This window comes from Acanthopagrus latus, chromosome 5, assembly GCF_904848185.1.
Source record: "Acanthopagrus latus isolate v.2019 chromosome 5, fAcaLat1.1, whole genome shotgun sequence".
NCBI classification, from domain to species: Eukaryota; Metazoa; Chordata; class Actinopteri; order Spariformes; family Sparidae; genus Acanthopagrus; species Acanthopagrus latus.
This window is the reverse complement of record NC_051043.1, coordinates 4,715,635-4,743,153: the sequence shown is the minus strand read 5'-3', so window position 1 is coordinate 4,743,153 and position 27,519 is coordinate 4,715,635. Positions and strand designations below refer to the sequence as shown.

The window sequence follows — 27,519 nt, the reverse complement described above, 5'->3', positions numbered from 1 at the left end:
TTTAAATCACCGCAAGCTTGTTCTTCTGAATAATGTTCCGTAAAAACAAGAAGTTTTCATGTCAGCTGATATGTCACAACATATAGGCCAACACCCATTTGTCCGGTATTGGTCTTTATATCGGCCAACTGATATATCATCCTGGTTCTATAATGAACACCATGTCACCTCCTCTCTGCATTCTTTAATTCACACTTGGTGATATGAAAGTGCTGTCCATACTTTACCTGATCTGCCCCAAAGGGAGTGATGTTTGACTTCACAGTTCCCACACCTAATGCAATCAAAAAAAGTCCTGTGTAGACTACTGGGCCACAATATGGGGCTCGAATAGGGCAGGTCACATTGCTTGCAGTGGTAATGTTCTGACACTCTGCAGGTTGCACAGGAAACGCCATCTCTTCTCCACACAGGTCTATCCTGGTTTCATCATTTGAAATGAAAGGGAAAAACAGCATGCCGATAAAATACAGGATCAAACTTGCGGCTATCGTCCAGAACTTCCCGAGGTAAGCATCTGCCAACCAGCCTCCAAATGGTGAAATCAGGTAAGTAACTCCCATGAACATCAGAGGTGCCTGGCTCGCCTGAGTGCCCTCCCAATAAAAGGGACTACCATTGAGAAAAAGAACAAGATTGGATGTGATGCCGTAGAATGCAATCCTTTCTAATGATTCAGCCAGCAGGATGGCTGCACATGCCAGTCTCCTTCCCTGGAAAACTGATGGTGGTGAAGGTCTTTGGCCAGAATCTGAGTCCAAAAGAGGGGTGCTCTCGTTGGCATCCCTGTTGTTAGCCATTCCCAACTTTCAGTGACTTAACTTCTTGTGTGCAATAAGAGCTCAAACCTGTAAATAAAACACAGAGGAGGTTAAATAAGTTAGCTCATACAGAGAGACCACCTAGCTGTGCCTAACTAACCCTTCCTTATCATATGCAACACAGCCACTAAACAGACCTAAAGTAAGCTAGCTTCAGCATAAAGCTAGCATGGTAAGAGTTTGGTTTGACATTACCTTTAATTATTGAAGTACGCCCCAGTGGTGTTCAGTTATCTCCATTAACTCAGCGCTGAAATGCTTACTTTGTCAAGTCTATAGTCAACACTTCGTCAAAGGAGAACTGGAAGTCAACAGAAAACAGTGTGTCACAGTACTGTCGCGTGACACACCGCTCAGTCAACAAGCTGTCATAAGTTGCGTAGCTGTGGAGACGATCTGTAAGTGAACCGTGCCGGACGCGTCCACTGAAGCAACGCGATCAGCCTTATCCGTGTGATTTGGAAGTTACTTCCGTTTGCGCAAACCTTGTTCCGCCGAGAAAGGGAAGTCGTTACGTGGTTGCTTTTTCTTCTTTTTTTTGTAACCGCCGATTCTAGCGCTGTCAGACGTTTCATGCTCAGCTTTTGGTTTTTTGTGTTGTGTTGTCTCGGTCCAAAAACTACACTACGTACTGAAACAGGTCAACAGAACCTGTGCAGTATGTGCTACCGTCATGTGTTTCCGGGGGATCAAATAGAGGACGGACTTGTAAACATGAAAAGCGTGGGTGCGTTGCCCATAGCGTTGCCAGCTAATGAGCTAGGCGTACTGTGCTCACATCCAGCCCGGGGTGTGTAAACATGAGTTTCAGGAAATGTGATAGGTGTTGAGGATAGCGAGCCTTCTCAAACGGCGCACAGAGCCACGGCTTGCTGCAATATTCCCTCAGCCTTTTATTTTAAATGTTTACATTCTAACAAGTTAGCCCGTCAGAGCCTGTTGTAAAGAAATGAAACTACTCTTTCTTGCCTGCCTTAGCCCCCAAACTGGGAACCACACCACAGCTGAGAGGATAAGGTAACTGAAACTGTCGTTAAGTGCAGCTAGCTACAACAGCTGTTGCTAACGGTAGTTATTAGCAGTAGAAGAAGTAGTTCAAATGCTGATAACCTAACCACATTGTGAAAGTGGGAAACTCTACTACAAGTGAAAGTAATACGTTAAAAATAATTGAATACTGGCTTATTCTCACCAACATGTACTTAAGGTATGACAGCAACAGTACTCATTGTGCACCATAAGGTTAGCTGTCAGTGTTTTACCATTATATCTGAAGGTTTGGAATATTAGTATAGCACCTGAGTACATGTAGTTAGTTAGTTATTTTACATTCTATCAATGAACATGATTTCCACAGTGACACTATGTGAGGCAGTAACTGGCCGTGTAGTTAACTACTAAACACGGCTACATGAAAATAAAGGTCCTGTAAACTGTCTACTGTACTGTTGCCTTTAAATCAGCTGTAACATGATTGAGGGGGGTGATGCTCAGAAACCAGGTAACACTTGATTAGTAAAACCAAATCATTTTGTGACATAGTTCAATTTATTTTGCTGTTACCATCCTGTCTTCCCTCCAGCCAGTCATACTAGTATATTTATTTTATTGTAGGTCCCACATTGAATCAGCAGGACACACCTGTGAGCTCAGAGATGCTGCAGAGTTTCAGTCTCCTGCTGAGGTGGCAGGACTTGTATCTCGGAATCCTCCATTTGAGGGTGTGCTGGCTATTCACCTGTTCAGAGCAGGCAGGCTTCTTTTAGGTAAACAATCACGCTGTTACATGATCTGTTTACTTGTCTCCATAGCTTCATTCCATTGTGTTTATCAGATTAATAGTTAACACAGAAGTACAGTTTTGATCTGTCTCACAGGGGCAAATGTCAACACTATTCTGTTTTGTGCCTAACCTTTACACCAGGCATCCAAGTACCCTTTGGCATTATCTTTGGCGGAACAGACATAAATGAAGATGTGAAAGTTGAGCACAAGCGTGTGGTTATGGAGCAGGTGCTGCTGAAAGCCAGGTGATGTTGTTGAATAACTCACTCATTAACCCACTGTTTTCCAAATGGCTCCAAACTGAGTACACAGTGTTTACTCCTTGATTCAACACATCGCACAGACTGTACACCTTTTCTAAGCAAGTGAAAATGTTCTTTTCCACTGCTATTATTTATGTGTTTTGACCAGATGGACTAAGGTTAATATTTTGTCCAGACGCAGGAAACAAGATGAAATAGTCTAGTATGCAACCACCCAAGCCATTACAAACTGCAGCTTGTAATGGCTCAAAGATAGAAAAGATATAAAACATAGAAGTCAACACACTACAAATATCTATCTATTGAATAAAAAAGCCATATTCCAAAAGTTACTGATTGATGGAATTATATAAATCTTTTAATTTTTACACATATGCCCTGAACATTTTTCTGCATGACCAAATAATTTCAAGATGAAATCCAGAGGTAATATTGACTTTTTAAAATTTCAGATTTTTAGATGGATACATAGTGTTCTGCTTCTGGGGACCTGATATTGTGCTCATTTATTGCCATGTCCTTCGTGTGAGATCTTTGAAGCAGTCATTATTTCTATTAGTTGCACTGTGACAATGTTACATATTTACCAGAGTAGAGGTTTTTGGCTCAATTTCACCTACATCCAAGGTGCATGGAGAAGGGAAAATTCTGAACAGTTCAAAAGCTCCAGGAACAATTGTAGTATGTAAAGCAACTTTGTTATGAGACACGTTTCGCCTCTTGGCCTCCATAAGATGTGTTAGATTTGGTCCATAAACTGGAGAAGAGAAACAAAGAGTTAGTTTGTCTTCTCCAGTTTATGGACCAAATATAGCATCATCCATGTCCTTCATTGGACACTCCCCTCAACTCACCAACATGATTGGCTGTCTTCTCTGTGTTTTGTTTAACTTTTTTACTTTTTTGCATTGTCACACCTACCTTATCTAAATGTTGTTTTTGATTTGATTTATGATAACCCTTGTGAAGGCCCAAGCTGAAACATGGTTGTCTAGTAATACAATTTACAGTAATACAAGTTGCTGGAGCTTTTGACCTCACAGGGTTATCTGCCATGAGAGAGACCTGTTGGGTCCGTTTGGTCTGTGAGCATGTATCACACCATGTTTTACTCACTTCCTTTTATAGAGGTTTTCTGCAGAAGTTACCACCCTGAAGTGCAAACAGGAAGTAACTGTGGCCATTTACACCTGTTAATTCAAATTTTTAGAAATAAACAAATGAAAGTACATAAGACAACTTCTGATTTGCACTGTGATCAGTTCAGGACATACTAACATATGTTAGCTTTGTAGCTCTTATAGCTCTGCAAGCTCAAGTCAAACCTGCTGTTACATTTGTGAGGACTGTAAACAAATGGGATATTTCCATAAATAAATGCAGATTTTGCCTGTTTAAATGTAGTAATTGCATTTATCCTAGTATTGTTGTAGACAGAAGGATTACATCACAATTCTAAATTGGAATTTGTTGCAAAGCATTTGTATCATGATGACTAGAATTTTATCTATCTGCGATCCTGGAGTACTGGCATGAAATAATGAGGCTGAATGGATACAAGCCAACCCCAGCTGTACAGGTTGAGTGTTTTTTTCTTCCTTTCCTAAATCAACATTGTGCACACAGGCTTATCAATATGCTGTCCTGTGTGCTGTTAACAAACCCTGGTGACTCTGTTATCATTATATTGAAAATAGATGGTCAGACATCTTTCTAATAAATCTGTGGGCATAATTGCCTTCTGGGAGAACAGGGGAAATCCATGAGATTTCTTGACTTCAAACATCTGAATCCACTCACCACCTACTGTTAATGCCTTCACACTCAGACCTTGATCATTAAGTTCAGAAACCACTCTGAGCCTGTTGGCCTATTTAATAATTCACGCTCACACATGCACATATTAATATCCCCGCACTGTTCCAAATTCCCTTTGTTTTTCTCTTTGTATTCTTCGAATATTCACCCTTAAATACTTTGCCTTCAAACCCAAACGTTGTTTCTGCTCTCACAACTCTGTCTCAGCCCGGAGACTTGTATTGTAGCTGTGTTTTCCTGTGGTTAACTCCACTTTTTCCTCTAGTGTTGTCAAAATTGTTGTTGCTTGTTAAAGGTCAAAACTTGCTGTTAGCAGTGACAAATTGTCTTAGTCAAACAGCTTTCACAGGGGTGACAATTAATTGTTTTTTGTTGTTGTTTTTTTTCAGATTTGCAGTTGCATTTACTGACAAGCTAAAAGAAGAAGCAGAGTTATGCTTGGTAAGGTTATATTTCTGGGCATTATTATATCTGTATAATGTACATATTTGATATATATTATATTAGATATATGCATTTTAAAAAACTGTAGCATTTTATATATAATGAGCCATGATGACTTTATTCTTGCATGTGCAAGTCTGTACCTAATGGGTATTAGCCTGATTACTGGTTCACCAGTGTGTTCATAACTGGCTGCTATGCTGCACTCCCAGTCCATCACAAAAGGTTAGCAACTGTCATAAGAATTGATATTTTAACATAAAGAAAATATTGTCCCATGCACAATGCTACTAATAAAAATTAAGTAGAGAGAGCAAATGTTTTTTTTTTGGTTTGCTTTATACAGACAGCTTGGCCTGACAGCTTGAATAAATGGAGCAAAAGGGCTTTTACCATACAAACACAATATCCTGCCCTGTCTCCTAATAGTTTGGCATTAAAACAATATAACCGTGTTTTATTTTCAGATTAGATTCCCGCCGTAGGCTGCAGATTGAGGCGAGTGGCATGCTTTATCTCTGCCATTTAGTGCTGACAGCAGGCAGACAGGACAGGCACTGAGAGGCATCACCACGCTTTTTATTGTGACAGAAAACACACTTAGAGGATGGATCTAGTGTGATAACATCCAGTCAATTTCCTTTTCATCCCCCGATTTATTTTGTAGTACCCCATTATCTGAGCAACTGCTTTCATGACTCTTTTTTTTAAAGTTTGGATTTTTAAATATGTCTGGAGACAAAATAGTGTTAATTGTCTTTTGACTGTCTGACATAATGAGAACTAAAGACCATCTTGTGATGGGATCAATCCAGCTGGGACACCTGGCAACATGTGCTGGCCCATGACTACATAGTAGTCATTACTACATTATTACATGTGTAATCAGCAGTCATAACCACACTATTATTTGTGCACCCAGTAATCATCACTACATTATTGGATGTGGATTCAGTAATCATCACTATATTAGTATATGAGTACTCAGTAGTCATAACTACATTATTACATGTGCACACAGTACCTATCTTTGAAGCCTGCCTTCATTTTGATCTCAGCTACGCACCTGTATAGCTTTGTGACGGGATATTGCACAAAAATCACACATATATGTAAACACCTGGCAAAAAGCTTCTATAGCAGGTGCTGCTAAAATAAGTTTCTCAAGGATCAAATTTTACCATGATGACACACACAAACACAGACTCGTAAAGGGAAAGCAATACAAAACGTAACTGGTAAAGAAGCAAAGTTAGTATTAATCAAATGTGACTTGTGTGAAAACCCCTCACTTAAGTCATTACTGACTGATTTTTAAACAGTTCTGTGTTCATGTGTTGGTATTTGGTTTAACCAGAGACTTTTGGTTTTTTTTCCCATAAAGCTGTCCCACAGCAGAAAAATCTATGTGCAGCCCCAAGGTAAGCTCTGCAGGATGAACATCCTCATCTGATGCTGTGCATCCCTGCCTCGCTATTGAAGTGCTGCATTAATCAGCTTTGACATTTTTTCCTCCATTATCATGCTGTCTGCAGTACAGAGTTGTATTTGCTCTTGCCATTGGCCACAGTGCCATGTAGGACAGCCCAAATCACTCTTCCGTGTTGTTTCCCACCAGTAGCCTTGTTTGGCAAATAGTGTCCCTTCATAGATTAGAGGAGAAGCCTTGGTTAGCTGCATGGCTGAGCCCAGTCAACTGAGAGCTTATTTTTTTATGCTTGTCACCAGATAGGGATCACACTCGAGTGCTTTAACATGGACCCCACAAAATAATGTTTGTAGAATACAGATAGAATTAAATCTATTTCACATACAAATTCTTAGTCATTCTTTATACAAACACACTAATCTATGTGTCTCTTATAAGTATGTTTAATGAAGATTAAAGGAAGTGATTAATATTCACCAATCAAATCATTTTGAACGTGTCAAGTAATCAACAAAGTTCAGACAAGACTGTACTCAAGCTTGACCGAGAAAATTATGCCTTTATTTTGTCTTTTTTTTATTTTAAAGGTATCCACACAGAAGTGACTGAGAAATTCTGCTGGACTGAATTCTTGAGGAGCTCAGGTACTGTTACTGCTTCGGATTGTTTTTATTTTAGCTGTTAAGGCCATGTCTCAAACTATATTAGGGATCACTGGGACTGGTGCTGGATGCAGTGTTCACCTATAGTCTTCCACCTCCCATGTGAATAGCCCAGTAAATATGCACTGTTTCACTGGGCATCCCCCCCACAAAGAGCCAGGACTTTAAATTGGACATTGCAAGATGATGTCCATCCCAGGTACATTAGTGCTCATAGAGAGCACAGTAGAGAGCAGAGAGCAGCAGCTGATTAATAGCTCTCCAGCCTGGGGCCATTTGTCACCACACTTCACAACCAGTGCAAGTAATACTAATTGCCCCCAGTCACTTTTACATTTATTGTACTTGAAATGGGAGTCACTATTGTTGTGGTTTTCCTCAGATGTGATGAAAGCACTGTAATCTGACTCATGGCTGTTGGTAGAGATGTAAACATTGCTCCAGTTTCTGCATATTTGCTGTCTGATGGTGTTAATTTGTCTGAGTCATTTTTCAAGATGTGGAACAAATGCATTTAATATCAGTAAGAAAAGAACGTATTTACTTTTGAAAGAGAGGTAACAAGTCCATGCATGCTCTTGATTTTTACTTGTGTTTTTAAGAAATAAGGATAAGTGAAGGCCGAGAGTGTATATAAATAAAGTGATAACTAATAAAAATTTGATTTGAATGATCCGATATCAATTAATAAAATCCAGAAGTGATCTGTCATTATGGATGCATGTCAGGGTCCAAAATTAACACCCTCCGAGCGCCAAGTGATTTTCCTTCTGAATCTTCAAAGGCAATCCACCTGACTGAAAGATAAATGTTTGTACTAAAAATGGGTATGTGATTAAAAACTGCGCTTAAAGTCTCTATCATGACCTCTGCTATCCGTCAGTTTGTTTCACTCAACCTCATAAACTGAAATCTAAATGTCTGAAAAGATTTGTTGAAAACGGGCAGGTGACATTTTGCCTCATTTTCTTTTGTTGAAATACTTAGGTCTACATCTGTCATTAGTTTGTTGTTCTCTCACTGCAGCATTTTAAACGATTAGATGCCAGTTCATGACAGTATCCCATTCATTTCTCCGTAGGCATGCCAAGAATTTCCCAAAACATTCAGTTTAATTAGTGTCGACCAATATGGCTTTTTCAGGGTCGATACCAATTATTAGAAATCAAGGAGACGGTCAACCAATATTAAGAGGCTATATTTATTTGTTGTTAATAATGAACAACTAGTGATGTAATGAAGTAAGATTTACTCAGGTACTGTTCTTAAGTTAAATTTTGAGGTTCTTTACTTGAGTATTTCTTCTACATTATACTTCCTTTCCATTATATTTATTTAATACATTTTTTTGCAGATTCATATTATTTTACTGTTTATTGGCCATTAATTGTGGTGTGTTCCGATAGTGCTGTGAGGGGGACATTTTCTCTGAGAGGTTATTGCATCAGAACCAAAGCAGCACATTTTTGAACTAGTTTATATTGGCGGCAATCAGAAAGATGATGAAAATCAGTCTGTAACCAGTCTGTTCCTAAATTCAATGCTTAATGTAAACATTAATATTTTTTAATAATGGTAAGAAGGTTCAATTTAGAGCAGTCGTTCTCCCAGGATAACTTTCATATGAGATTAAACTGGTATTCTAACAGGTTTATCCCAAACTGAATTGATATTGAAACAAATGAAATTGAATCGGACAATCGAATCAAATCCCGTCTTTTTGAATCTGAAAAGAAATTAATTTAAGTAAATGGCTAGCCCAGTCACATGGCCCAGTCTAACAGTACTCCCCAAGACCTGTAAACGCATCTAAAAAGGTGTAAGAAAAGTTGAATTACGACTCTCATTCCCAACCCGTCAGAAACTGACTCTTTGGGATTGTAGGACGACCCAGACGCCATCCCAAAGTGTCAGTTTTTGACAAATTGGGAGTGAGTCTCAAAATAGTTTTTTTAGGACCTTTAATGTGTAAAATGTGTGGTGTTTCCTTTTCAGTTGTCATAAATGTGTTTTTTTTAGTTTTTACTTGGTAATCTTGGCTTTCTACCGTCGAAAAGATCAGATGTTTCACAGCCTCCTTTTGAGGCTCGACCAGCAACTTCAGACTGCACTGTTGTGCTTGAGGAAAAAAAACATGTCTGAAGTGACCCCTGCAGGATTGGTATTCTGGTGACATAAATAAATCATTACTTGTGTATTGTATGTAGGCTAGGTTAATGACAGTGTACCGTGGTTTGAGTTTCGGGAATAAATGTATTTTGTGTGGCCCACGATTGCAGGGGCACACTTTAAACAGACCCCCACCTGTGAGCATAAAAGAGGCAGAGCTAGCCCTCCTACCTTGTGTGCGTCTCTGTTATCCTTTGGGTGTCGTGAACCGTTCAGAGGCACAGACTTCAGCACTGGGATCCAGAAGCTGTCAGTCTTTGAAAACCCCTCGGTGCTGGTTGTTTTGGGCCCTGCTGTGTGCCCTTGTGCGGTGGTGTTAGCTGGATACATGAAGAACAGCAGTATGGAGTAAACAGAGATGCTTTGAATCACTGAGGGATGATGAGAAACAGGCAAAGGGGCTGTTGTTTCCTTGTCCAGTTGCTCGCTCCTCAAAGAATATCATGATTATTGAATAATTTACACAGGAACCTTTCAGTGAAGTCTGTGTGTGAGGGCATGATTTTAAAAATGGAAGAGGTGAGATGAGGCAAGGTGAGATGTCAAGTACAATGCCTAGAATCATCTTACAGTGTAGGAACATGATCACGGAGCAGTGTTTGGGCCATGGGGGGTATGTCATAGTTGAGTACTGCATCAACATCTTCGGTCATTATGTATGAGCCTTCAGACTGTTTCTGTATTGAAACCAAGAAATACATGTTACATTTGTGTAGCCTCTACTCATGCACAAAACAATGCATGTTTCCAGTGTATACAGTGTATTTTTCAAGCTTCAGTAAGTTTTAATGTTGTGCTTGAGTATAAGTAGGCCCACCCCCAAGTGTTAGGTCACAGGCAGATACATTGTCTACGATTTCTGCATTAAGATGTTCAAAAGCACTGAGACTTCTTGTTATTTATTTTGTTGAGTTGTGTACTTGCATATTTCCAAATGTTGCTGTAACATCCAGGAAAAGGTAAGAGAGGGAGAAGGGAAGTTAGTGTGCAAGACTAAATATAACACGAATGATACTGAAACATTACTTTGCCGACAGACATCACATCAAATAGATTTTCATCAGCAGTTGTGGTTGTTTAATGGTGTGTTCATCACCATCAACAAGACGAGTTTGACCACTGGATCATTTGTGTATATTCCTGTTATTCGTGCACCCATGTTAAAACCCGTTCCCCACTGGCACAATGCGAAAATGTTGTGTGGCAATAGGGAAAATCCGCAAACAATTTTTCAAATGACATCTACGCACACTGGTTGAGTGCGAATTACCAGTGGTGCCATGTTCCATTTGGATTTCTATTCCCATCCCCCCTGTTTGCAGAAACAATGTACACTACACTATCAGATACGGTCTTGGACTTTTTGTGACTAAAGCCTGATAAGTTCCCCCGGGGCCCCAAAAGTCAAAAGTTCCTTTCTGTGACAAACATACGGTCATGGACCAAAAGTATTGGCACACCTGGACCTTTTCTAGAAAATGCACCATTTATCCCAGAAAAGTGTTGCAATTACAAATGTTTTGGTATACACGTTTATTTCCTTTAAGTGCATTGGGACAACACAAAAAAGCAGAAGAGAAAATGACAATTTTACACAAAACTCAAAAACTGGGTCAGACAAAGTCATTGGCACCCTCAACTTAATATTTGGTTGCACACCCTTTGGAGAAAATAACTGAAACCATTCACTTTCTATAACCATCAACAATTTTCCTACACCGCTCGACTTGAAATTTGGACCACTCTTCTTTTCACAGGTCTCTCAGATTTGAAGGGGGACCTTCTCGCAACAGCAATTTTGAGATCTTTCCATAGGTGTTCATTGCTGGTCACTTCAGAATTCTCCAGCGCTTTGTCTCTAACCATTTTTGGGTGCTTTGTGAGGTATGTTTTGGGTCATTGTCCTGCTGGAACACCCATGACCTCTGACGCAGACCCAGCTTTCTGACGCTAGGTCCTACATTACAGGCCAGAATCTTTTGATAGTCTCCAGATTTCATGATTCCTTGCACACAGTCTATACACCCAGTGCCAGAGGCAGCAAAACAACCCCAAAACATATTTGAACCTCCACCATATTTAACTGTAGGTACCGTGTTCTTTTCTTTGTAGGCCTCATTCCGTTTTCTGTAAACAGTAGAATGACGTGCTTTGCTAAACAGCTCTACCTGAGTCTCATCTGTCCACAAAACATTCTCCAAGAAGAACTGAGGCTTACTCAGGTATGTTCTTGCAAACTGCAGCCTGGCTTTTTTATGCCTCCGTATCAGAAGTGGGGTTTTCCTCAGTCTCCTGCCATAGTGCTTTATCTCATTCAGATGACGACGTATGTTCACTGAGGTTGTTTATCCACCATTCGAACTATCCTGCGTTGCATTCTTTCATCAATTTTTCTCTTCCATCCACGTCCAGAGAGATTTGCCACACTTCCATGGGTTATAAACTTCTTGATTATATTGTGCACACTTGACAAAGGTACAAGATTGACTTGTAACCTTGAGATTGCTGATATGTTTCCACAATTTTGCTTCTTAAGTCCTCAGACAATTCTTGGCTCTTCTTTCTCTTCTCCATGCTTGGTGTGGCACACACCAGCACACAACACAAAGGTTGAGTCAACGTTTATACACTCTAACTGGCTTCAGTTTCGATTTCTGTATTGCCAGCACCCGTTACTTGCCACAGGTGAGTTTAAACGAAGATCACATGATTGAAATGAAATTATTTACCCACAGTTTTAATAGGGTGCCGATGATTTTGTCCAGTCAGTTTTTGGAGTTTTGTGTAAAATTATGTCTAATTTGGCTTTTTTTTCTTCTGCTTTTTTGTGTTGTCCCAATGCACTTGAAGGAAATAAACAAGTGTATACCAAAACATTTGTAATTGCAACACTTTTCTGGGAGAAATTATGTATTTTCTGGAGAAGTTAGAGGGGTGCCAATACTTTCGTCCATGACTGTATAAACTAATCAAGCGAATATCAGCTACATTAGCATCTTCAGTGAATCCCAGCTGCGGAGGGACCTCAAGCCATATATTGCCCTTGAGCTGTATGCATCCAAGCAACTGCTTGCTGCTAATGTGTGTGTGTGTTTGCATTTGGGGCAACCTCTCATTGAACTCCACACTCACTCTCTCTGTCTTTCCTCTCTTTTTTATATGTTGGCTTTGAGCAGCTGAGTGGCGGCTTTGTTTTTCTTTGTTTTGTTCTGTTTGTGAGACCCCCAGTGGCAGAAATTAAAAACAAGCACCTGCAATATGTGCACTACCAATTTTTGTTTGTGGAACATTATGGCTGCTTCAAAACCTCACATATGCAGCAGGGAAGTTGATAATTAAACCTTTACAACACTGAGACTTAATTGTAATTTACCTAATATATGTCTCCTGTCTAGCTGTGTTAGTATCAGTGATTTTCTAAGTTACATTATTATTTCTTCCACCATGCTGTCATGATTTCCTACACTCTATCTGTTCCCGCTGTCACCCTGCATCACTCAACACATTAATCGCAGCTGTTCAGATAGATGTGTGCTCCCATATCCATGCACACACACATATATATACACACACACACACACACACACACACACACACGCACACATTCTGATTAAAGCATTGGAGGATTGTTCAGAATGCCCTCCTGAAATCAAAGGCAAGCGAACAAAAATGTGTTTTGCATAGAACTCACATAACTGCAGAGAGAGAGGGAGAAAAGATTGCTGCTGGCACAACAAATGATTTGTACAATTTGTTTTTCTCCCCCGAGGAAAGATGAATTGGGTTTTTCCTTCCGTGAATTTCTTGTTCATTTTGACAGGTCTGTGCTCTGGTATGAGTCCTGCTTTCCTCCATTATTTCTCCTGGATCGTGTAGTGAGGTAGTGACATGCTTAGGATCAATGCAAGGAAGTTCGATACATCCCACAGATATAGAGCTTTTTTGACAGTTGGCTCCTTAGGATCAGGGTCAGTGCCCGACTCCACAGCGTCATTTTAAGATGCTCTTTAATAGCATTAAAAGAGCTGCCTCAGCCTCCTGATCTGGTCTTATCTGGCAGCAGGGGATTTCACTTGACTGTCACTGCGCTTTAAGAATGTGCTTGTGTCTGTCTGCAAACCCCCGCCAAGGAGATTGAGGTTTTGACTGTGGTTTATTTGTTGTTGTTTTTTTTTTTTTGTGTCTACAGTCTAGGGGAAAAACTACTGGCCCGGTCTCATGAAACTTGTGGGAAGAGTGTAGCAGGTGCCATGGATGAGCCCGTTCACTTCTGATCTGAATCACAGGGTGGATACAGAATCTTTTTTTTTTTTTTTTTTCTTTATCTTGATATTGCTAGATAGGACAGTTGTCTGTTCCATATCACACATCCTTTGGGGTAGCCCACACAGAGGTTGGAAGTACAAATAATAGTAGTTTTTTGTTTTCTTTTGGCAACTGACTCCCTACATTTGAAGACAAATATCTGTTCTGTTTTTTTACCCCTTACATTTTCCAAAAAAAGGCCAGTTACTTAAGTTTTACTGCATTTGAGGGTAGTCATTTATTTGGGGGTTTTTTCTGCAGTACACGCTTCCTTCCCAATGTCATACCATATCACGCAGAGCAGACATAGCGAGAGAAAACCGCATAAAAAACATAATAAGACAGAAGCAGAGAGGGAGGGAGACTGGAATGGGGGGGAAAGGGTGTCTGCAGAGACCCTGTAGCCCTCTGCCTGTATTTTCTTATTTTAACCCTTTGTGCTGTGCTTTACAAACCTAAGATGACGGTATTTGACATCCTTGATATGAGACTCGACAATCAACCGACTCTGCAGTGCTTTAACAAACAGCTCGGCCAAATCGTACTAATTCTACCTTTAAGTTTAATAGTCTTTGAATTATGTTAATATGACATGAGGTTCAGTTAGCTTTGCATGGAAATGGCCATTAAATGTCCTTCAGAGCGATAATTTTTGATTTTTGATTAAACAGTTGTGCATGAGGCACAAGAAGGAAATGGAGGAGGTAGATGACAGCCAATCTGTCATCGCCTCAGTTGCTAGCAGAGTAACCAGCCAGTGGTGACAGGAGATATGTTAACATTAAGCTTTTTGGAAGAAGAAGGCTTCCACTAGTTGATGGTGTTTTAAAAGCTGAAGTACAAACTGCCATCGCAGCGAACAAATGCATACAAAGCTGGAGAAAATGTTTGTAAAAAGTTCACTGAAATTTGAGCAGTGGTCTGTGCAGTGTAAACAACATACAACATACTAGTAGTATGTGTAGACAACATACTACTGACAGTGGTGTGCAATACGTGTTGCTAACGTGTTGCTAACCCTAACCCCGACCTACATTTTGGCTTGGCTCAGGTTCTCAGGCAGATCATGTTCTTACATTATTTTATTTATTTATTTGTTCATGTTTTTGCAACTAGTCAATAATAATTTAATGTAAGTTATCAAACATTGAAATTAGATTAGATTAGAAAGATTGATTACATTTTCAAGTTTTCTTCTGGCAATCCATCCAAACTTTAACAGATATTCATGGTCCCCAGAGGATCAAACCTACTGACATCAGTGATTCAATACTGTTTTTCATAGTGCCACAAACAAGTCAAATTTGTAACTTATTCAGTTAATTGGTAAAAAAAAAAAATATGGAGACAGTCAGTATTTTAATTACTCTGATGATCCCTTAACTTTTCCTGTAAAGCAACAATGAGGTTAATATTTGTGGTTCTAAATAAAATATCTCGACTGGCCTGTTTGATGGGTTGACAAATGATTTGACATTCATGGATAAATTATGATTTTCTGATCCCAAAATATTTTATCTAGTGCCATCATAAGGTCAGATTCTCAATTTGCTCTTTAGTTCAGGTCATGACTGAATCCCTACAAGCTAATGGCCCATCAGCCTCAGGTGTGTTTGATGCATTAAATCAAATCATGACATTGATTATTTCCATTTTGTGCCACTTTATACTTCCAATACACTACATTTTGAAGGCAAACATTGTACTTTTTCTCCACCACATTTATTTGATAACTTCAACTACTAGTTACTTAGCAGATTACATGCTCCATCAGAGCCATGTTAGCGCATCTTTACATATATTTATATAATCTGCAATTAGAGTAAAAAACAAAAGAAAACACTGATTAGAAATCAACCAGAAAAATGATGAATATTGCATCAGATAACCAGCCAGGCCAGCGGTCGACCTGTAGCATACAGTGGATACTGTACATATATGTAGATATGAATATAATTTACTTTTACTTGTACTTTTGAAACTTAAAACATCATTATGTAGAAATTTTGGAGGTTAACACCACTGTCATAATTACAAAACCCAAGTCTGAAACAATTCAGACATTATGTAGGTGCTAACTTCTAACAAAACTCATTATGTTATAACTATGTTATATCTTGAAACCTTGAAGTAAACATGTATGTAACGCTGTGATCCTACCCTTTCAGTGAAGTTACATAGCGTACTAGCAAGTGTTGGCTGGCAGAGTGGCTGAGACAACATTCTCTCCATTACAAGACACTACCATCAAATTGAAGCTGTTACTTTAAAGTAAAAAATGACATAATGTTACATTTAAAAGTACATTTAGCATCAGGTATTTTAAGACTTTTACTCAAGTAGTATTCGTAATGGGTGATTTTTCACTTTCACCGAAGCAATATTTTAACACGATCACTTCACATTTATTCAAGTATGACTTAAGTGTTCCCAACACTGCTTAGCATACTTAGACTCGAAGCTAAGAGAAAAGAAGAGGAAAAAAAACATTGCATTCGCTTCAGGGTTGAAGATGAGGGCAACAGCTGGATCACTAAAGCCTGATGGAGCAATGAGCGAATTGCACCACTCTCATCAGTCTTCACCAATGTTCTTTGATTATGTTTTTGACTAATATCTGGATTGATCCTGAAAGTTGGATGAGCCAATTTAGTGGCACAGCCACAATTAAAGCAAGGTTCTCGATATGTTTGATGTTGTCAGCATGATGTTAGGTTAGCTCATTTTAATCTGAGGCCAGTCACTGAATAAATTGTCACCCAAAAACTCCAACTCTGTAGTTGTGATGCTGTATTACACACTGATTAGGCTGCAACCTTCCAATGTTTTTAACAGACTTTTTCCCTGCTGAGTGTTAGAACTGTGATCAGAGAATTGTGTGAGCACATTAGTCACTCCTGTCTTATTTTCTTCATGACCTTGGGTGATGTATTGCTTTCATTATCTACTGATGTACTTGGGACGTTCATTATGCAGTGTTTTGATATTGTGCTGCTGTCTTTCTGTGTGTCTGGCTTCTCTCCAGGTGTAAGCAGTGAGCATGTGGATGAGCTGCGTGTCTTCCTGTTGGTCTGTGGCCTCAGAAGAGTCAAGGATCCCCTCTATCTGGTGGAGGTTTTTTCAGGTAAAAACCATCTAAACTTGTTTCGAATCTATTTATTTTAAGTACTAGTAATCAACATACTTAAGCAATGCTGCAATCTGGCCAGCTAGAGGAGAAGAGGTGTCTGCTGCTAGCATGTTTTTCAGCCTTTAAAACCTTTGTGTAAGGTAAACCCCCAACTTACAAACCCTTTGTGATTATATTTCTGTTTTACCCTGTGGTAGAGGGAATGGTAATGTCATCATAAATTAGAAATGAAGTTAGATCTCTGTGGTTGAGTTTCAGCTAATTGAAAATTTATGTGAGAGTGCAACAATATTCTACTGACTTCTCATGTTGGTCCTACAAAGGCATTTTTTCCTGGCTTAGTCTTGCCTTTATTTTTATGATGTCTCTCATATATGCACTGTTTATGCTGTACATTTCTAATGTGTATCCATATATTTATCTGTGAGACATGCCGCGAATCAGTGGCATCATGTCAGTGGCTCCTTTTTTATGTGACTGTGATAGCGCACAGTTATGGTAATAAGACAGCACTAGAGGGCGTCAAATTGTATATTAATGTTTGATCCAGATAGTAGATGTTTGGATTTTTATGTGGTATGTCTTGAAATTAAACTGTGCTATCCACATGCTTGAAAAAATATATGGCGCACTGAGCAAGTAACAAGTCGCCCTGCTTTTGTGAATCTGCTGCAGTCCAGTTCTGTCCAACTATTGTGATTTTAACTTTCAGAGTGGCATTGTAAGGATCCACAGAATGTGCTGGTCATTATTGGTCCAAAGGTAAGGCTGCACTCATCACTCAAATTTCTTTTCCTAGCTGCCATGTGTCTCCCACTGTTTAGAGACTCTCCATACTGTTGAAATTGTAGAGAAACCATTCCTTGGGATTCCAGTGGCCTCTAATTGGATGTAGCAGAGATACTGGCTTTAGCTGTTTAGCTGGAATTAAGACTGGGAGGAAATGGTCTGTCTGCAAACAGGGCAAGGGTCAGCAGCAGCAGCAGTGATCCTGTTTCTTTCTGTATCTGTCTGGCTGACTGCTTGATGTACTAATGTGTTGCCCACTCCAAAGTAGCACTTGCCTTTGATTAGTGACCTGTGCAGAGCAGCCTCATTTTATACACATGGATGGACAGATTACTGGAGATGCACTGGTGTAAATTACAGCCGGAGCCGTTTATAACCCTGTCACACAGCATCATGCGCCAGTCTTGTGCATCATTCCAGAAGACATTTAAGGGACTGTTCACCCAAAAGTGAAAATTCAGTCATTATTTACTCACCCTCACGTTAATGGAAAGTCAGGTGAAGTTTTGCAACCCACAAAACATTTCTGGAGCTTCATAGCGGAACAGCATTGCAGCATTCCCCTAAACAACTGAAGTAGCTGGGGACTTGTTTTAGAATATTGAAAAGACAACCTAACAAAACATAAAATGGCTCCAACAGCTCGTCCAGCTTAATCAAAGTCTTGGGAAGCCAGAGAGCTCTAATTGATTTGGAAAGACGTTAATAACTCCCTTGATGCGTAGTTAAGCTTGCGTGGCCTGTTCAGACAGTGTGCGTGTTATTAGCTTAGCAGTTACAGTTAACAATGAAATGGCACTATACAGTTCATCCAGAATATTCCAAGTCGCAAGAAGCACTGAGATCCCAACTTAATTTGAGAGCACATCATCTATTCCCTATTTTCAGCCGAAACCTTCACTGTAGCTGCTAAGCCAAAAGCGTTAGCCTTCGCTCCTCTGAAGTTGGTGCACGAGCTTGACCGTGCATCAAGGGTGGAAGAGGGTCTTCTGAAATCAATTTGGGGCCTTAAGAGACGTCGATTACGCCGCAGGAGCTACATTTTCTGTGTTTTCTCCCTATTTTTCTGTTTTCAAACAAGTCCCTATCTACTTCAGTTCTTGAAGGAGAATGCTGCTACACTGTAACGCTGTGACGTTCCGAAAATGTTTGTCTCTCTGTTTGTCTTCATCTTGTCTCCCCCGTCCACAACTTGCTTTGATATGACATGAGTTTACGGTATTTTAGTGCTTGTTCTTTCTTTCAAACAGTGGTGTCAGGCAAAAGGTATGTTCTGCTTTAGTCTTTCTCTGAAACAACTCAGTTAGACATGGCCAAGGGCTTATACACGCTCTTACTGTCGCTTCTTGCTCTGCTCTGCTTTGTTGTTTGATGAAATGTTTGGGTGGAAGCGGAGACGTATGATTCATCTCCACACCCCTGAATCACCGTGGAAGCCTGTTTGTTTGTTTATCTGAGAAACGGAAAGCCATATATTATTATTTTGACCGCCAGATCCTGGTGAATATTATTGATAGATTAAATGAAGTAACTGTACATTTACAAACAGAAGATAAAATGAGACTTTACTCAGAGAGTCACGACAAACTGTAAATCCAGAGCTTCTTCATTGAAGTGATGAGCACTGTGGCTTCACAGCATCTGTCTTTAAGAGGCAAATTCAGGTCATTTTGTCAACAATGACACATTTCACTGTATGTTGTGCAGCATAATCTACACTATTAAACTTGATCCTAAAAAATGTAATATTAGATTTTGAATGTTAGCAAGCTTTTGCGCCAGATGTTTGCTGATTAAGAAAAAGAAAACACGTTGAAGGAAAAACCAGCGTTGCCATTATCACAAAACAGGAAAGGTATGACGGATAGAATACAAGTGAATAAAAAGAATGAAAGCATTAATGACTGCCTTCCCCTTCTTACTGGTCACGTATATCCCAAAGGTTTCCAGTGGATTCCCCATGGGACAGTAGCGAATCAGTGCTTAAATCATTTGTTTGTTGTAATACAGCTTTTATCATGATCCATCCCCTGCTGGTTTTACAGTGTTTGCTAAATCCCAGATTAGACTGTCCTCCAGAACTGTTCTCAGTCTATATTCTTTGATTTGAACGCATACACACGTTACAGCAGATTGCAGTTAGAAATTCTTTCAGCTATAAAATGAGAGAATAAAGTAGCAGCTTGCTTGGCGGCATCTTTGACCTAAATTGCTATGCTTTGACTTTTACTGTGGGCAGGCTAATGCACGCAAATCCCACACTGCAATTAATCAGATTGGCCACCCACCCGCCCAACCCTGACCCCAATCTCTGAAAATACAGGATTTTGAGCAAATGATTTACTCATGATAGAAATTATTAATTGTGTCATTGTTTATTATATCCTCCCGATTAAGTCATTGCTGGCATCCTTGATAAAAACAGAGCTTTTAACAGTCAGAAAACGGCTTTCACTTTGTAATGTGTCTGACTTAGATTGATCCTGTGCTCACTGATGAAGTGGAAGCTGTTGTTCAAAGGTAAGACTTTCTTTTTTTCTTTGTTCATCAGTTACACATCTTATATCAAATACATACAATTTCAGATCTGGCAATATTTTACTCAATATTTTCTTCAGCGAAATCTGAAGACTGCTTTTTCCTCTATTCATCCAACATGGCACAAGAATTACCTAAGAAAATGTAATTTGTGTGTATCTTGATATAATGTGAACAGAATGAAATTCTGAGGGGAGGGCCAAGATGTTCTTTATTTTTGTATCTGCCCTCACACTCTTAAGTCTTAGCTGATCCTTCAGTTTATCGCCAAGGGCCCTTACCACAACAAAGATCTTTGCGGCAGGGAGATGCCCTCTCTCGTTACCTGGACACTCTGTGCATGTCACACATAGCGGGCCGTGTTTCCTGCCCTGAGCTTGTCACTGCCCTTTAGCATCATTCACGCCTCTGTGAGCCCTGAGTCACGCAGAACTGAACTCTGCCACTGCTCCTGCAGAACAGCAGGGGTCTTCTTGGCCCAGGAGAGGAGCCAACAGGAGCTTCACGCAGCCATGAAAAGGTGCTTCGCCGTTCTCAACAGCTCCGTCTCAGAGGGCATGTCAGCAGCCATCTTGGAGGTAAACATCTTCAGGGCTCATGGGTAACAATTCAGCTGTTAACTCAGCTGTGTCTTTTTATAGCTCATGCAGAATGTGGTGCAGAATATTATTTTGGTAATAAGTATTTGATTTATAGAGAACTTGCCATCCAAAGCCTTTAAACAGTTCAAGCCCTGTGAATATTTACAGGAGTCCTTATCTCTCTGTTTCCCACTCAGCTATAATGTTATCGGACCACTTCAGGGACAATTACCCAAATTAATTGCTTGACTCCAATCTTCCCTTTCCTGAGTGAGCAAAACCTGCAAATCCACTTAATCTCTTTTAAAGACCGTCGTTTAAGACCATCCACAGTAGGCTTAAAGTCTGATTAGTGTGTTAGCATGTTTCACTCAGCAACCTGCTGAAGGTGTTATCTGATAATGATTGTTAATTCTGTAAGTGAAATAAGACACCAAAGAGCAGAAGAGCCAAGCTGTACAATTTTCAAGGTACTTAAGAAAAATAGGACGAGTAACTTTTGTCTTTTTTTTTCTGTTTAATCTCTCCTCTCCAACAGGCCATGGATCTCGGGGTACCCGTGTTGGCTAGGGACATTCCAGGAAATGCAGCCATAGTGCAGCATGAGTTCAATGGCCTGCTGTACTTGTCTCCTCAGGTATATGATGACAAACGTTGACCGGGTGACCATATGTGTTAAACCCAGTTAAGCTCTAACCCTGACAGTGTTGATGGACTTGCACATGCAGCAACTCCTGTTGCCTCAAACGACCACATTAGCACTTAATACTTGATAAGTACTTTTCAAGATGTCCCCTGCCTGACTCAGATTTGTCTGAGTAGGAAGACTTCTCATAATATTATAAAACTTTGCACTTGAAATTCTCATCATTAGTCCCGTCTGAGCAGGTAGAAATATATGAAAAGGCGCTGATATTTCCTCAGGTGCTTAGATTAGAATCAATAGATGCAGCCCTGCAGGACAGTGCAAAGATACCACATTTGCCCACAGTGATGCAACACACAGCTGAATGCAAGAAAGTGCAGCTTCCATGAGAGTTATTCAGTCAGATGTTCAGTGCGGCTCGATCACAGGCGCAGTTTGCGTAAGCTCTGGGGGTTGACTGAATCCCCTCGTGGCTGTGGCCAAAAATGCACAGAACTGATATTTTACAGTATTATAATGCCTTGCTCTAAAAAAGTTAAGCTAAACTAATTATGTGACTGCGACGGAGGTTACTTTAGAAAGGAAACAGAGTGAAACATCTAAAGTAAATGTTTTTTAGACCCCATACAGTGTCACTGTATGAACCTGGGCTGTGTGTGTGACATCTTGGACATGTGTGGGAACACAGAGCATTAATGAACATTCATTCCTGACCAATCCTGTCGGCATATTGGTGATTTAAATAATCAATAAAGTTAAGCTGCTGTGCCTTTTGCATAAATACGCAGCAACAGAAGACACTCTTATCTTTTCTGCTGTTTAGCAGCTGCTGCAGGTAATCTCTTCCTCATTGATGATACATTTTTTTCATACACCTGCAGCCCATCCACTATTAATCATTCTTTTTTTTTTTTTACCTTACTAGCCCAATCGATCCATGCATCACTGTCACAGTAAAAGCAAACATAAGACTTTGTTTACAGTTTACAGCATAATCAGTAAAGACCACAGGTGGCAAAAGTATGTACTGCACATTGTTTCCTCAAGTACTGACACTCTTGAATGTGCTAAGTATAAAAGTAAAACTTATCTAAGTATTTACTAACCATTTCTGTGCAAAGGTAACTGGGCCTCAAGTCATATAAATTTAATTCACTATTAAACTTCAGGGTAGTATCAGCAGGAGCTGTCCAATCTTTTCCTACATGCACCGGAAAGAAAGTTGATTGCTGAGACTCATTCGCAGGATGTCAAATAAATGTGTCCTGAGCACACTCACAGCAAGTGAGAAAATCAGAAAGTCTGGGTAGATGGCAGCACCCTTTCTCCCCACTCAAGTCTCCCTCTCCTTTATGTCTCATTACATCAGCAGTGCGTGATGTGCACCGATACGTTTAAATAAGTCTTGTGATGTTGGGAAGGCGCTGTGCGATGAGATATGCAATTCAGTACCAAACTAAAGTAATGAGCTTGTTTTGAAAATGTAAGGGTTAGAAGCTACAGATACTTGTGGTCAGATGCAGGGAGTAAAGTAAAAAGTTGTTAGAGAAAACAACATAAAGGTAAAGTACAGATACCTGAAAAATCTACTTACTTAAAGTAACAGAGTATTTGTACTTCATTATGTCCCACCTCTGTTAAGGACAGTTAGGGGAGTAAAGTTATAGGTTATATTGTTTAGGCCTAAACTTGGAAATGAGACTGTTGACTTGATTTACAGATATGTGAAAATCTCGCTCAATCCGTAGCTAGTTTATTGTCATGTTTTGCAGTTCGGTTCCACCGAGATACTTACTGGTATCCTGTTTATGAATTTTCAACCAAAGCCTCTGTCACACTTTAGTTTTCTCTTTTTAATTGAAGCCCAGAATTTAAAGTTCAAACGGTACCTATGGTTTGATGTACGCGGAGAATAGCATATGTGAAGGCCAGATGACAGAGGACCTGAGCACTAACCAGTCAAGACACTATGCTCTAGCATAATGTTGTTATAGAGATAAGTCCTCTCCACGGGGGGCCCTGGTCACGTGTGCTCAGCTGATCTGCCAGGAGGATGCTCTCACAGATGGCTGCAGCAACTTGGGCTGGATAAACCGCAACCTCAGCCAGACAGGCAGTGAGTTTGCGTCTATTGGCCTTTAACTTTTCCTGAAGTGGATCACACTCTTACATACACTTTGAAAATCCTCTCTTATTTTCTTTTAAAGTAATTGCAAGGAAAGTATGGGTATCAATAAACGTGTCCAGAGAAATGGAAGTACTTGAAAGCTTTAAAAAAAAAAAGAGCAGCACTCTATAATTTGCACCAGCAGTGAAATGATTATAAGCACGCTGTTCATAAGTTGAGATTTAATCCTGTTGCTTAGGATTTGTAGCTCTCATATAGTCACGCAGAAGAGCTGTTTCCTACCAAGTGCCTCTTCAGACGTATCCACATCTCTTATATGAATTGAACTACAGTGAATTGTCTTGCTGGCTAGTAGTGGCTAAAACTTGGTGCACCCTGTGTACCCTTTTGCTCTCTCCTGCAGTAAATGTTGGCTGCAGTGTTGCAGGAACACTTTAAAACACTTTAACTTCATTTATGTTGGAGACTTTGCTCTGTCTGCTGGGCCAACCCATGCGCAACTGGGATTCAGGATGATGTGTGGGTGCAACGCATCTCATTCAGCGCTAAACGATGGCTTTGAATTTCATCCTCATCTTCTCCTCCCCATGTCCCCGTGACAGCTGTTGTGGTAGTATCGTTGTAGCAGTCAGCAGTAGCAGTCACTTCTTGCTTTTCTCTCTTTATAAGTGAGAGGTGGCAGCTATTGCCGTATTTGGAGCCGGAGCTGCAAATATCTCCTTCCTTTGGCAACATGCAGACATTTTTGAAGTATTTCCTAATCAGCACACAGGCTTTTTATCTGGGTTCTGTTCTCGTGCCTTGGATTATCTTTTTTATGCTTTAAAAAAATATATCTCCAGGCGACTTCAATGGTGAGCTTTAAGTGGCATTTGGCAGTAAATGAAATGTTTTGCCTTTATCATCGCCAGGAATTCGTACATCAATCTCAGAGGCTGTTGTCAGATCACGAGCTGAGAGAGAGAGTGGTGAGGAATGGAAAACTCTACGTGGAAGAGCATCACGGCCTGAAACAGGAAAGAGAAACCTACCAGCGGCTGGTGGGCACTCTGCTCTGAGCGTGAGCAGACAGCTTTCAGCCCCGATCCTAATACTTTCTCAGGAACTTTAGTGACAGAGAACAGGGCATCATACTGCTGTATTTTCATAACATAGATACAGATATAACAGATGTCTTTATTCTCGGTATATTAGGAAATTGCACCTCAAAGGTGTTAATCCTGTTTTATCCTATGTATGCTGCAGATCACTTTAAACCAAAGATCTAATATAGAAGTGGTTGGTTGTCTTTCTAAAAATATATATTTTATGTATTTAAAATTTACGATATAATGTTATTTATGGTGTAGTAAAAATATAGAAAGATGGATTCTCGTTTTATTAATTTGGATTAATAAAAAGGGATTACAATGCTGGTTGTTGTTCTAATCTGAAAAGACTGTTGCACTCCCTATGTAAAAAAAAAATAAAAAAAAAAAGCTGCACATGTGCCCTCTTGAATGTCCCCTTGGTAGATAAGACATGATATACTGCCCTTCCAGTGAAGAAAAAATGTCAATATTAACACAACAGTTCTAATCTCAGCCAGGGTTTGGAACTGTTTCAATAAATGCAACACAAGCTCCTGCATGCTTGTGCCCAACCAAATGCAGCCAGTGTCCTTTTTATTTCTCTTTGTGTCCCTCAGATACTGCCATGTCTGAAAATGTATGAGTTTTAAAAAATATTGTTCCCTCTATTAAGAAAACGTGTCTATTTGTCATTCAGAAAATTCTGCCATTAAATCTCGATTGTGTAGTCCAATGTAGTTTTGCTGAAATAAGTCTTTTACTTGCAGTCTGTCCGCCACTTCATTCATTTTTAATAAAGTGCAGTGGTTTGGTTGCAAGTTTCGAGCAAAGGAAAGGCACAAAAGGTTCTCGTAATTTGTACTTGGTTGATTTGGGGGGCATGGCGGGTGAGGAAAAACATGAATGTTCTGTCAAAAGAGCAGACACATTTTTTATGCAATTTTGAAACTGAGCATTGCACAACATGTAGAGAAACATCAGTGTCCAACCTGCATATGGCTCTAGTAAAAACTTGTTGAAAATCAAGTCAAAGGCAGTTTTTCACGATCATTGTATTTTAATGAAAAAAACAAAAATGAAAATAAGATCAACTTAAATTTACAAAGGGTCTTTGATAATACATAATCGAAACACCCATTTCATTTAGAATTATGCTTAATTAAAGCCACATTTTTGGTGAAACCCATATCTGTCATACTGATTACTGGTAATAACTATACTGTAATTTTTATTTGGGATACTTTTTCAGTGTGTCTTTGTATGATAAATACCAGCATGTGAGTGCAAAACCGTAGAGAAGAAGACGTTCACATGCAGCATTAACATTTGGTGGCTTTAAACATTGTGTAAATAAAAGTCCTTCGGGTCAACCATCTTAAACATTACTACACATCTCCACAGTCTGATATTAACAATAATATACAGTACATGTACATGTAAAAGGCCTTGATAGGTAATGAAATGTAGAGGGCAATTCCAAAATCACATATTCTAGACAGTTGTTGGAGTTAACAAAGGCATTGAGGTGACCAAAGCCATATCAACTGTACATGTGAAGTCCATTTCTTTTGTATTATAACTCTTCCCCTGGCTCTGTAATGGGCACTTGGGGTTCCTCCTCACAACTGTCCTGCTTCCCAACCCAGTGGATGCCATGGCCGTTCTCCCTGGGTGGGAGATGTGGTGAATGATGGCGTTCCATGGTGGAGAAGGTGGTGAACTGGACCCTCTTTCTCTTGCTTGTGGGCGAGTGGACGGACTCACTGTGCATAGCCTTGCTCCTGTTGGAGCCCATGCAGCTGACGGGAGAGTCTGTGACAGAGGCCAGGCAGCTGGGCCTCCTGGACAGAGAGACAGACTTGTCAGGCCCAATGTCTATGACAGTGGTTGTTGTCTGGGGGCCTTGCTGGACAGGACTGCCTGGCACGCTCATCACCAGCTCGGCATCCGTGCCGAGCCATACCCAGTCATGTCTGTGTCCTGTGGGCTCCTGGCCATGAGAGGGAGGCTTCTTGTGCCTGAACTTAACAACGTATGAGATGCAATTAACCAGGAAAACCAGGATGGCCAGGCAAAAGACACCCAACAGAGCGTACATGCCAATCTCCAAGTCGGTGAGCGGTCGGTTGACCAACATGTCTTCACTGCCTATTTCTGTCTCTGTCTCCTGCCCAGGTACTCCTACCTTGGTGGGGAAGTTATTATAGTTTACCAGGTTCCCAGGGGCCTTCACAGTGCTAGTAAAGCTAACACTGCTCATATCCTCCACAATCATATTGTCTGAGCCATATGCTTTGCTTTGCTTGTCACTAGGGCTGCTCATCATGCTGATATTCACCACACTTGTTGGGATGCTGGGGTTTCCTGAATTGTCGGTCTTACCTACACCTCCGAGGGTCCCACTGGTCAAGAAGGTCCACTGTGTAGACTTGATTGTGGTTGTGATCTTTTGCACGGCACTCTCCTCTTTATCAGAGGTTGAGCTGCGCACTGGAGGATCCTGGGACGGCCTTCTTCGCTTCCTCTCGCTGTCCACCTCGTCCCCATCATTCCTATCATTGCCACTTTCCTTGTAGCTGACAGTGCTGCTGTTGTTGCTGCTAGTATTTCCACCTGGGCGCCTGCTGTTGACCTGAAACTTGACCTTGAGGTTGCCGTTGCCCACAGCCACAGTGCTTTTGCGTTTGGACTTTTGGCAGGCCTCACAGATGGACATCTCTACTCTGACCAGGACTCCCTCGCCTTCACCCTCTGCCACCACAGTAGGGGGCGTGCCCTGCACTGACACCACCCCCTGATCTAGAGATGTCACCGTCAATCGATAGTAAGCAGGATCATATATGTCAAGAGGTGTCTGATTTCCATCACTGAACATCACCCAGGCACTCACCAAAGCTTCCTAAAAGAACAGAAAACAGGAGATATTGTGACTGTTCCTTTA

At 40.3% G+C, this 27,519-nt stretch overlaps 3 protein-coding genes across 4 annotated transcripts in view; 1 reads left to right on the top strand and 2 right to left on the bottom strand.

Moving 5' to 3' along the window:
* Positions 1 to 1,218, bottom strand: part of slc15a4 (solute carrier family 15 member 4) — a 36,317-nt gene extending 35,099 nt beyond the window's left edge. For both annotated transcript variants that reach the window (XM_037097138.1, XM_037097139.1), the window contains exons 1-2: positions 1,017 to 1,218; positions 228 to 848 (exon numbers count right to left, since the gene is read on the bottom strand). In XM_037097138.1, coding sequence (XP_036953033.1) covers positions 228 to 800 — 573 coding nt within the window. In that variant the 5' untranslated portion in view covers positions 801 to 848; positions 1,017 to 1,218. The remainder of the gene's footprint in view (positions 1 to 227; positions 849 to 1,016) is intronic.
* Positions 1,219 to 1,225: 7 nt separating this feature from the next.
* Positions 1,226 to 25,155, top strand: glt1d1 (glycosyltransferase 1 domain containing 1). Its single transcript, XM_037097140.1, has 12 exons — positions 1,226 to 1,838; positions 2,436 to 2,587; positions 2,746 to 2,851; positions 5,077 to 5,128; positions 6,516 to 6,552; positions 7,148 to 7,204; positions 16,722 to 16,820; positions 17,539 to 17,588; positions 20,092 to 20,135; positions 20,611 to 20,731; positions 21,273 to 21,371; positions 24,420 to 25,155. The coding sequence occupies exons 1-12, from the start codon at positions 1,771 to 1,773 to the stop codon at positions 24,564 to 24,566; spliced, it is 1,032 nt and encodes a 343-aa protein (XP_036953035.1). The 5' UTR covers positions 1,226 to 1,770; the 3' UTR covers positions 24,567 to 25,155.
* The window catches only part of LOC119019004 (transmembrane protein 132D), a 35,969-nt gene continuing 33,383 nt past the window's right edge, over positions 24,934 to 27,519 (bottom strand). Inside the window, exon 9 of the mRNA XM_037097137.1 lies at positions 24,934 to 27,477. Within this exon, the coding sequence (XP_036953032.1) occupies positions 26,152 to 27,477 (1,326 nt within the window). The 3' untranslated portion in view covers positions 24,934 to 26,151. The remainder of the gene's footprint in view (positions 27,478 to 27,519) is intronic.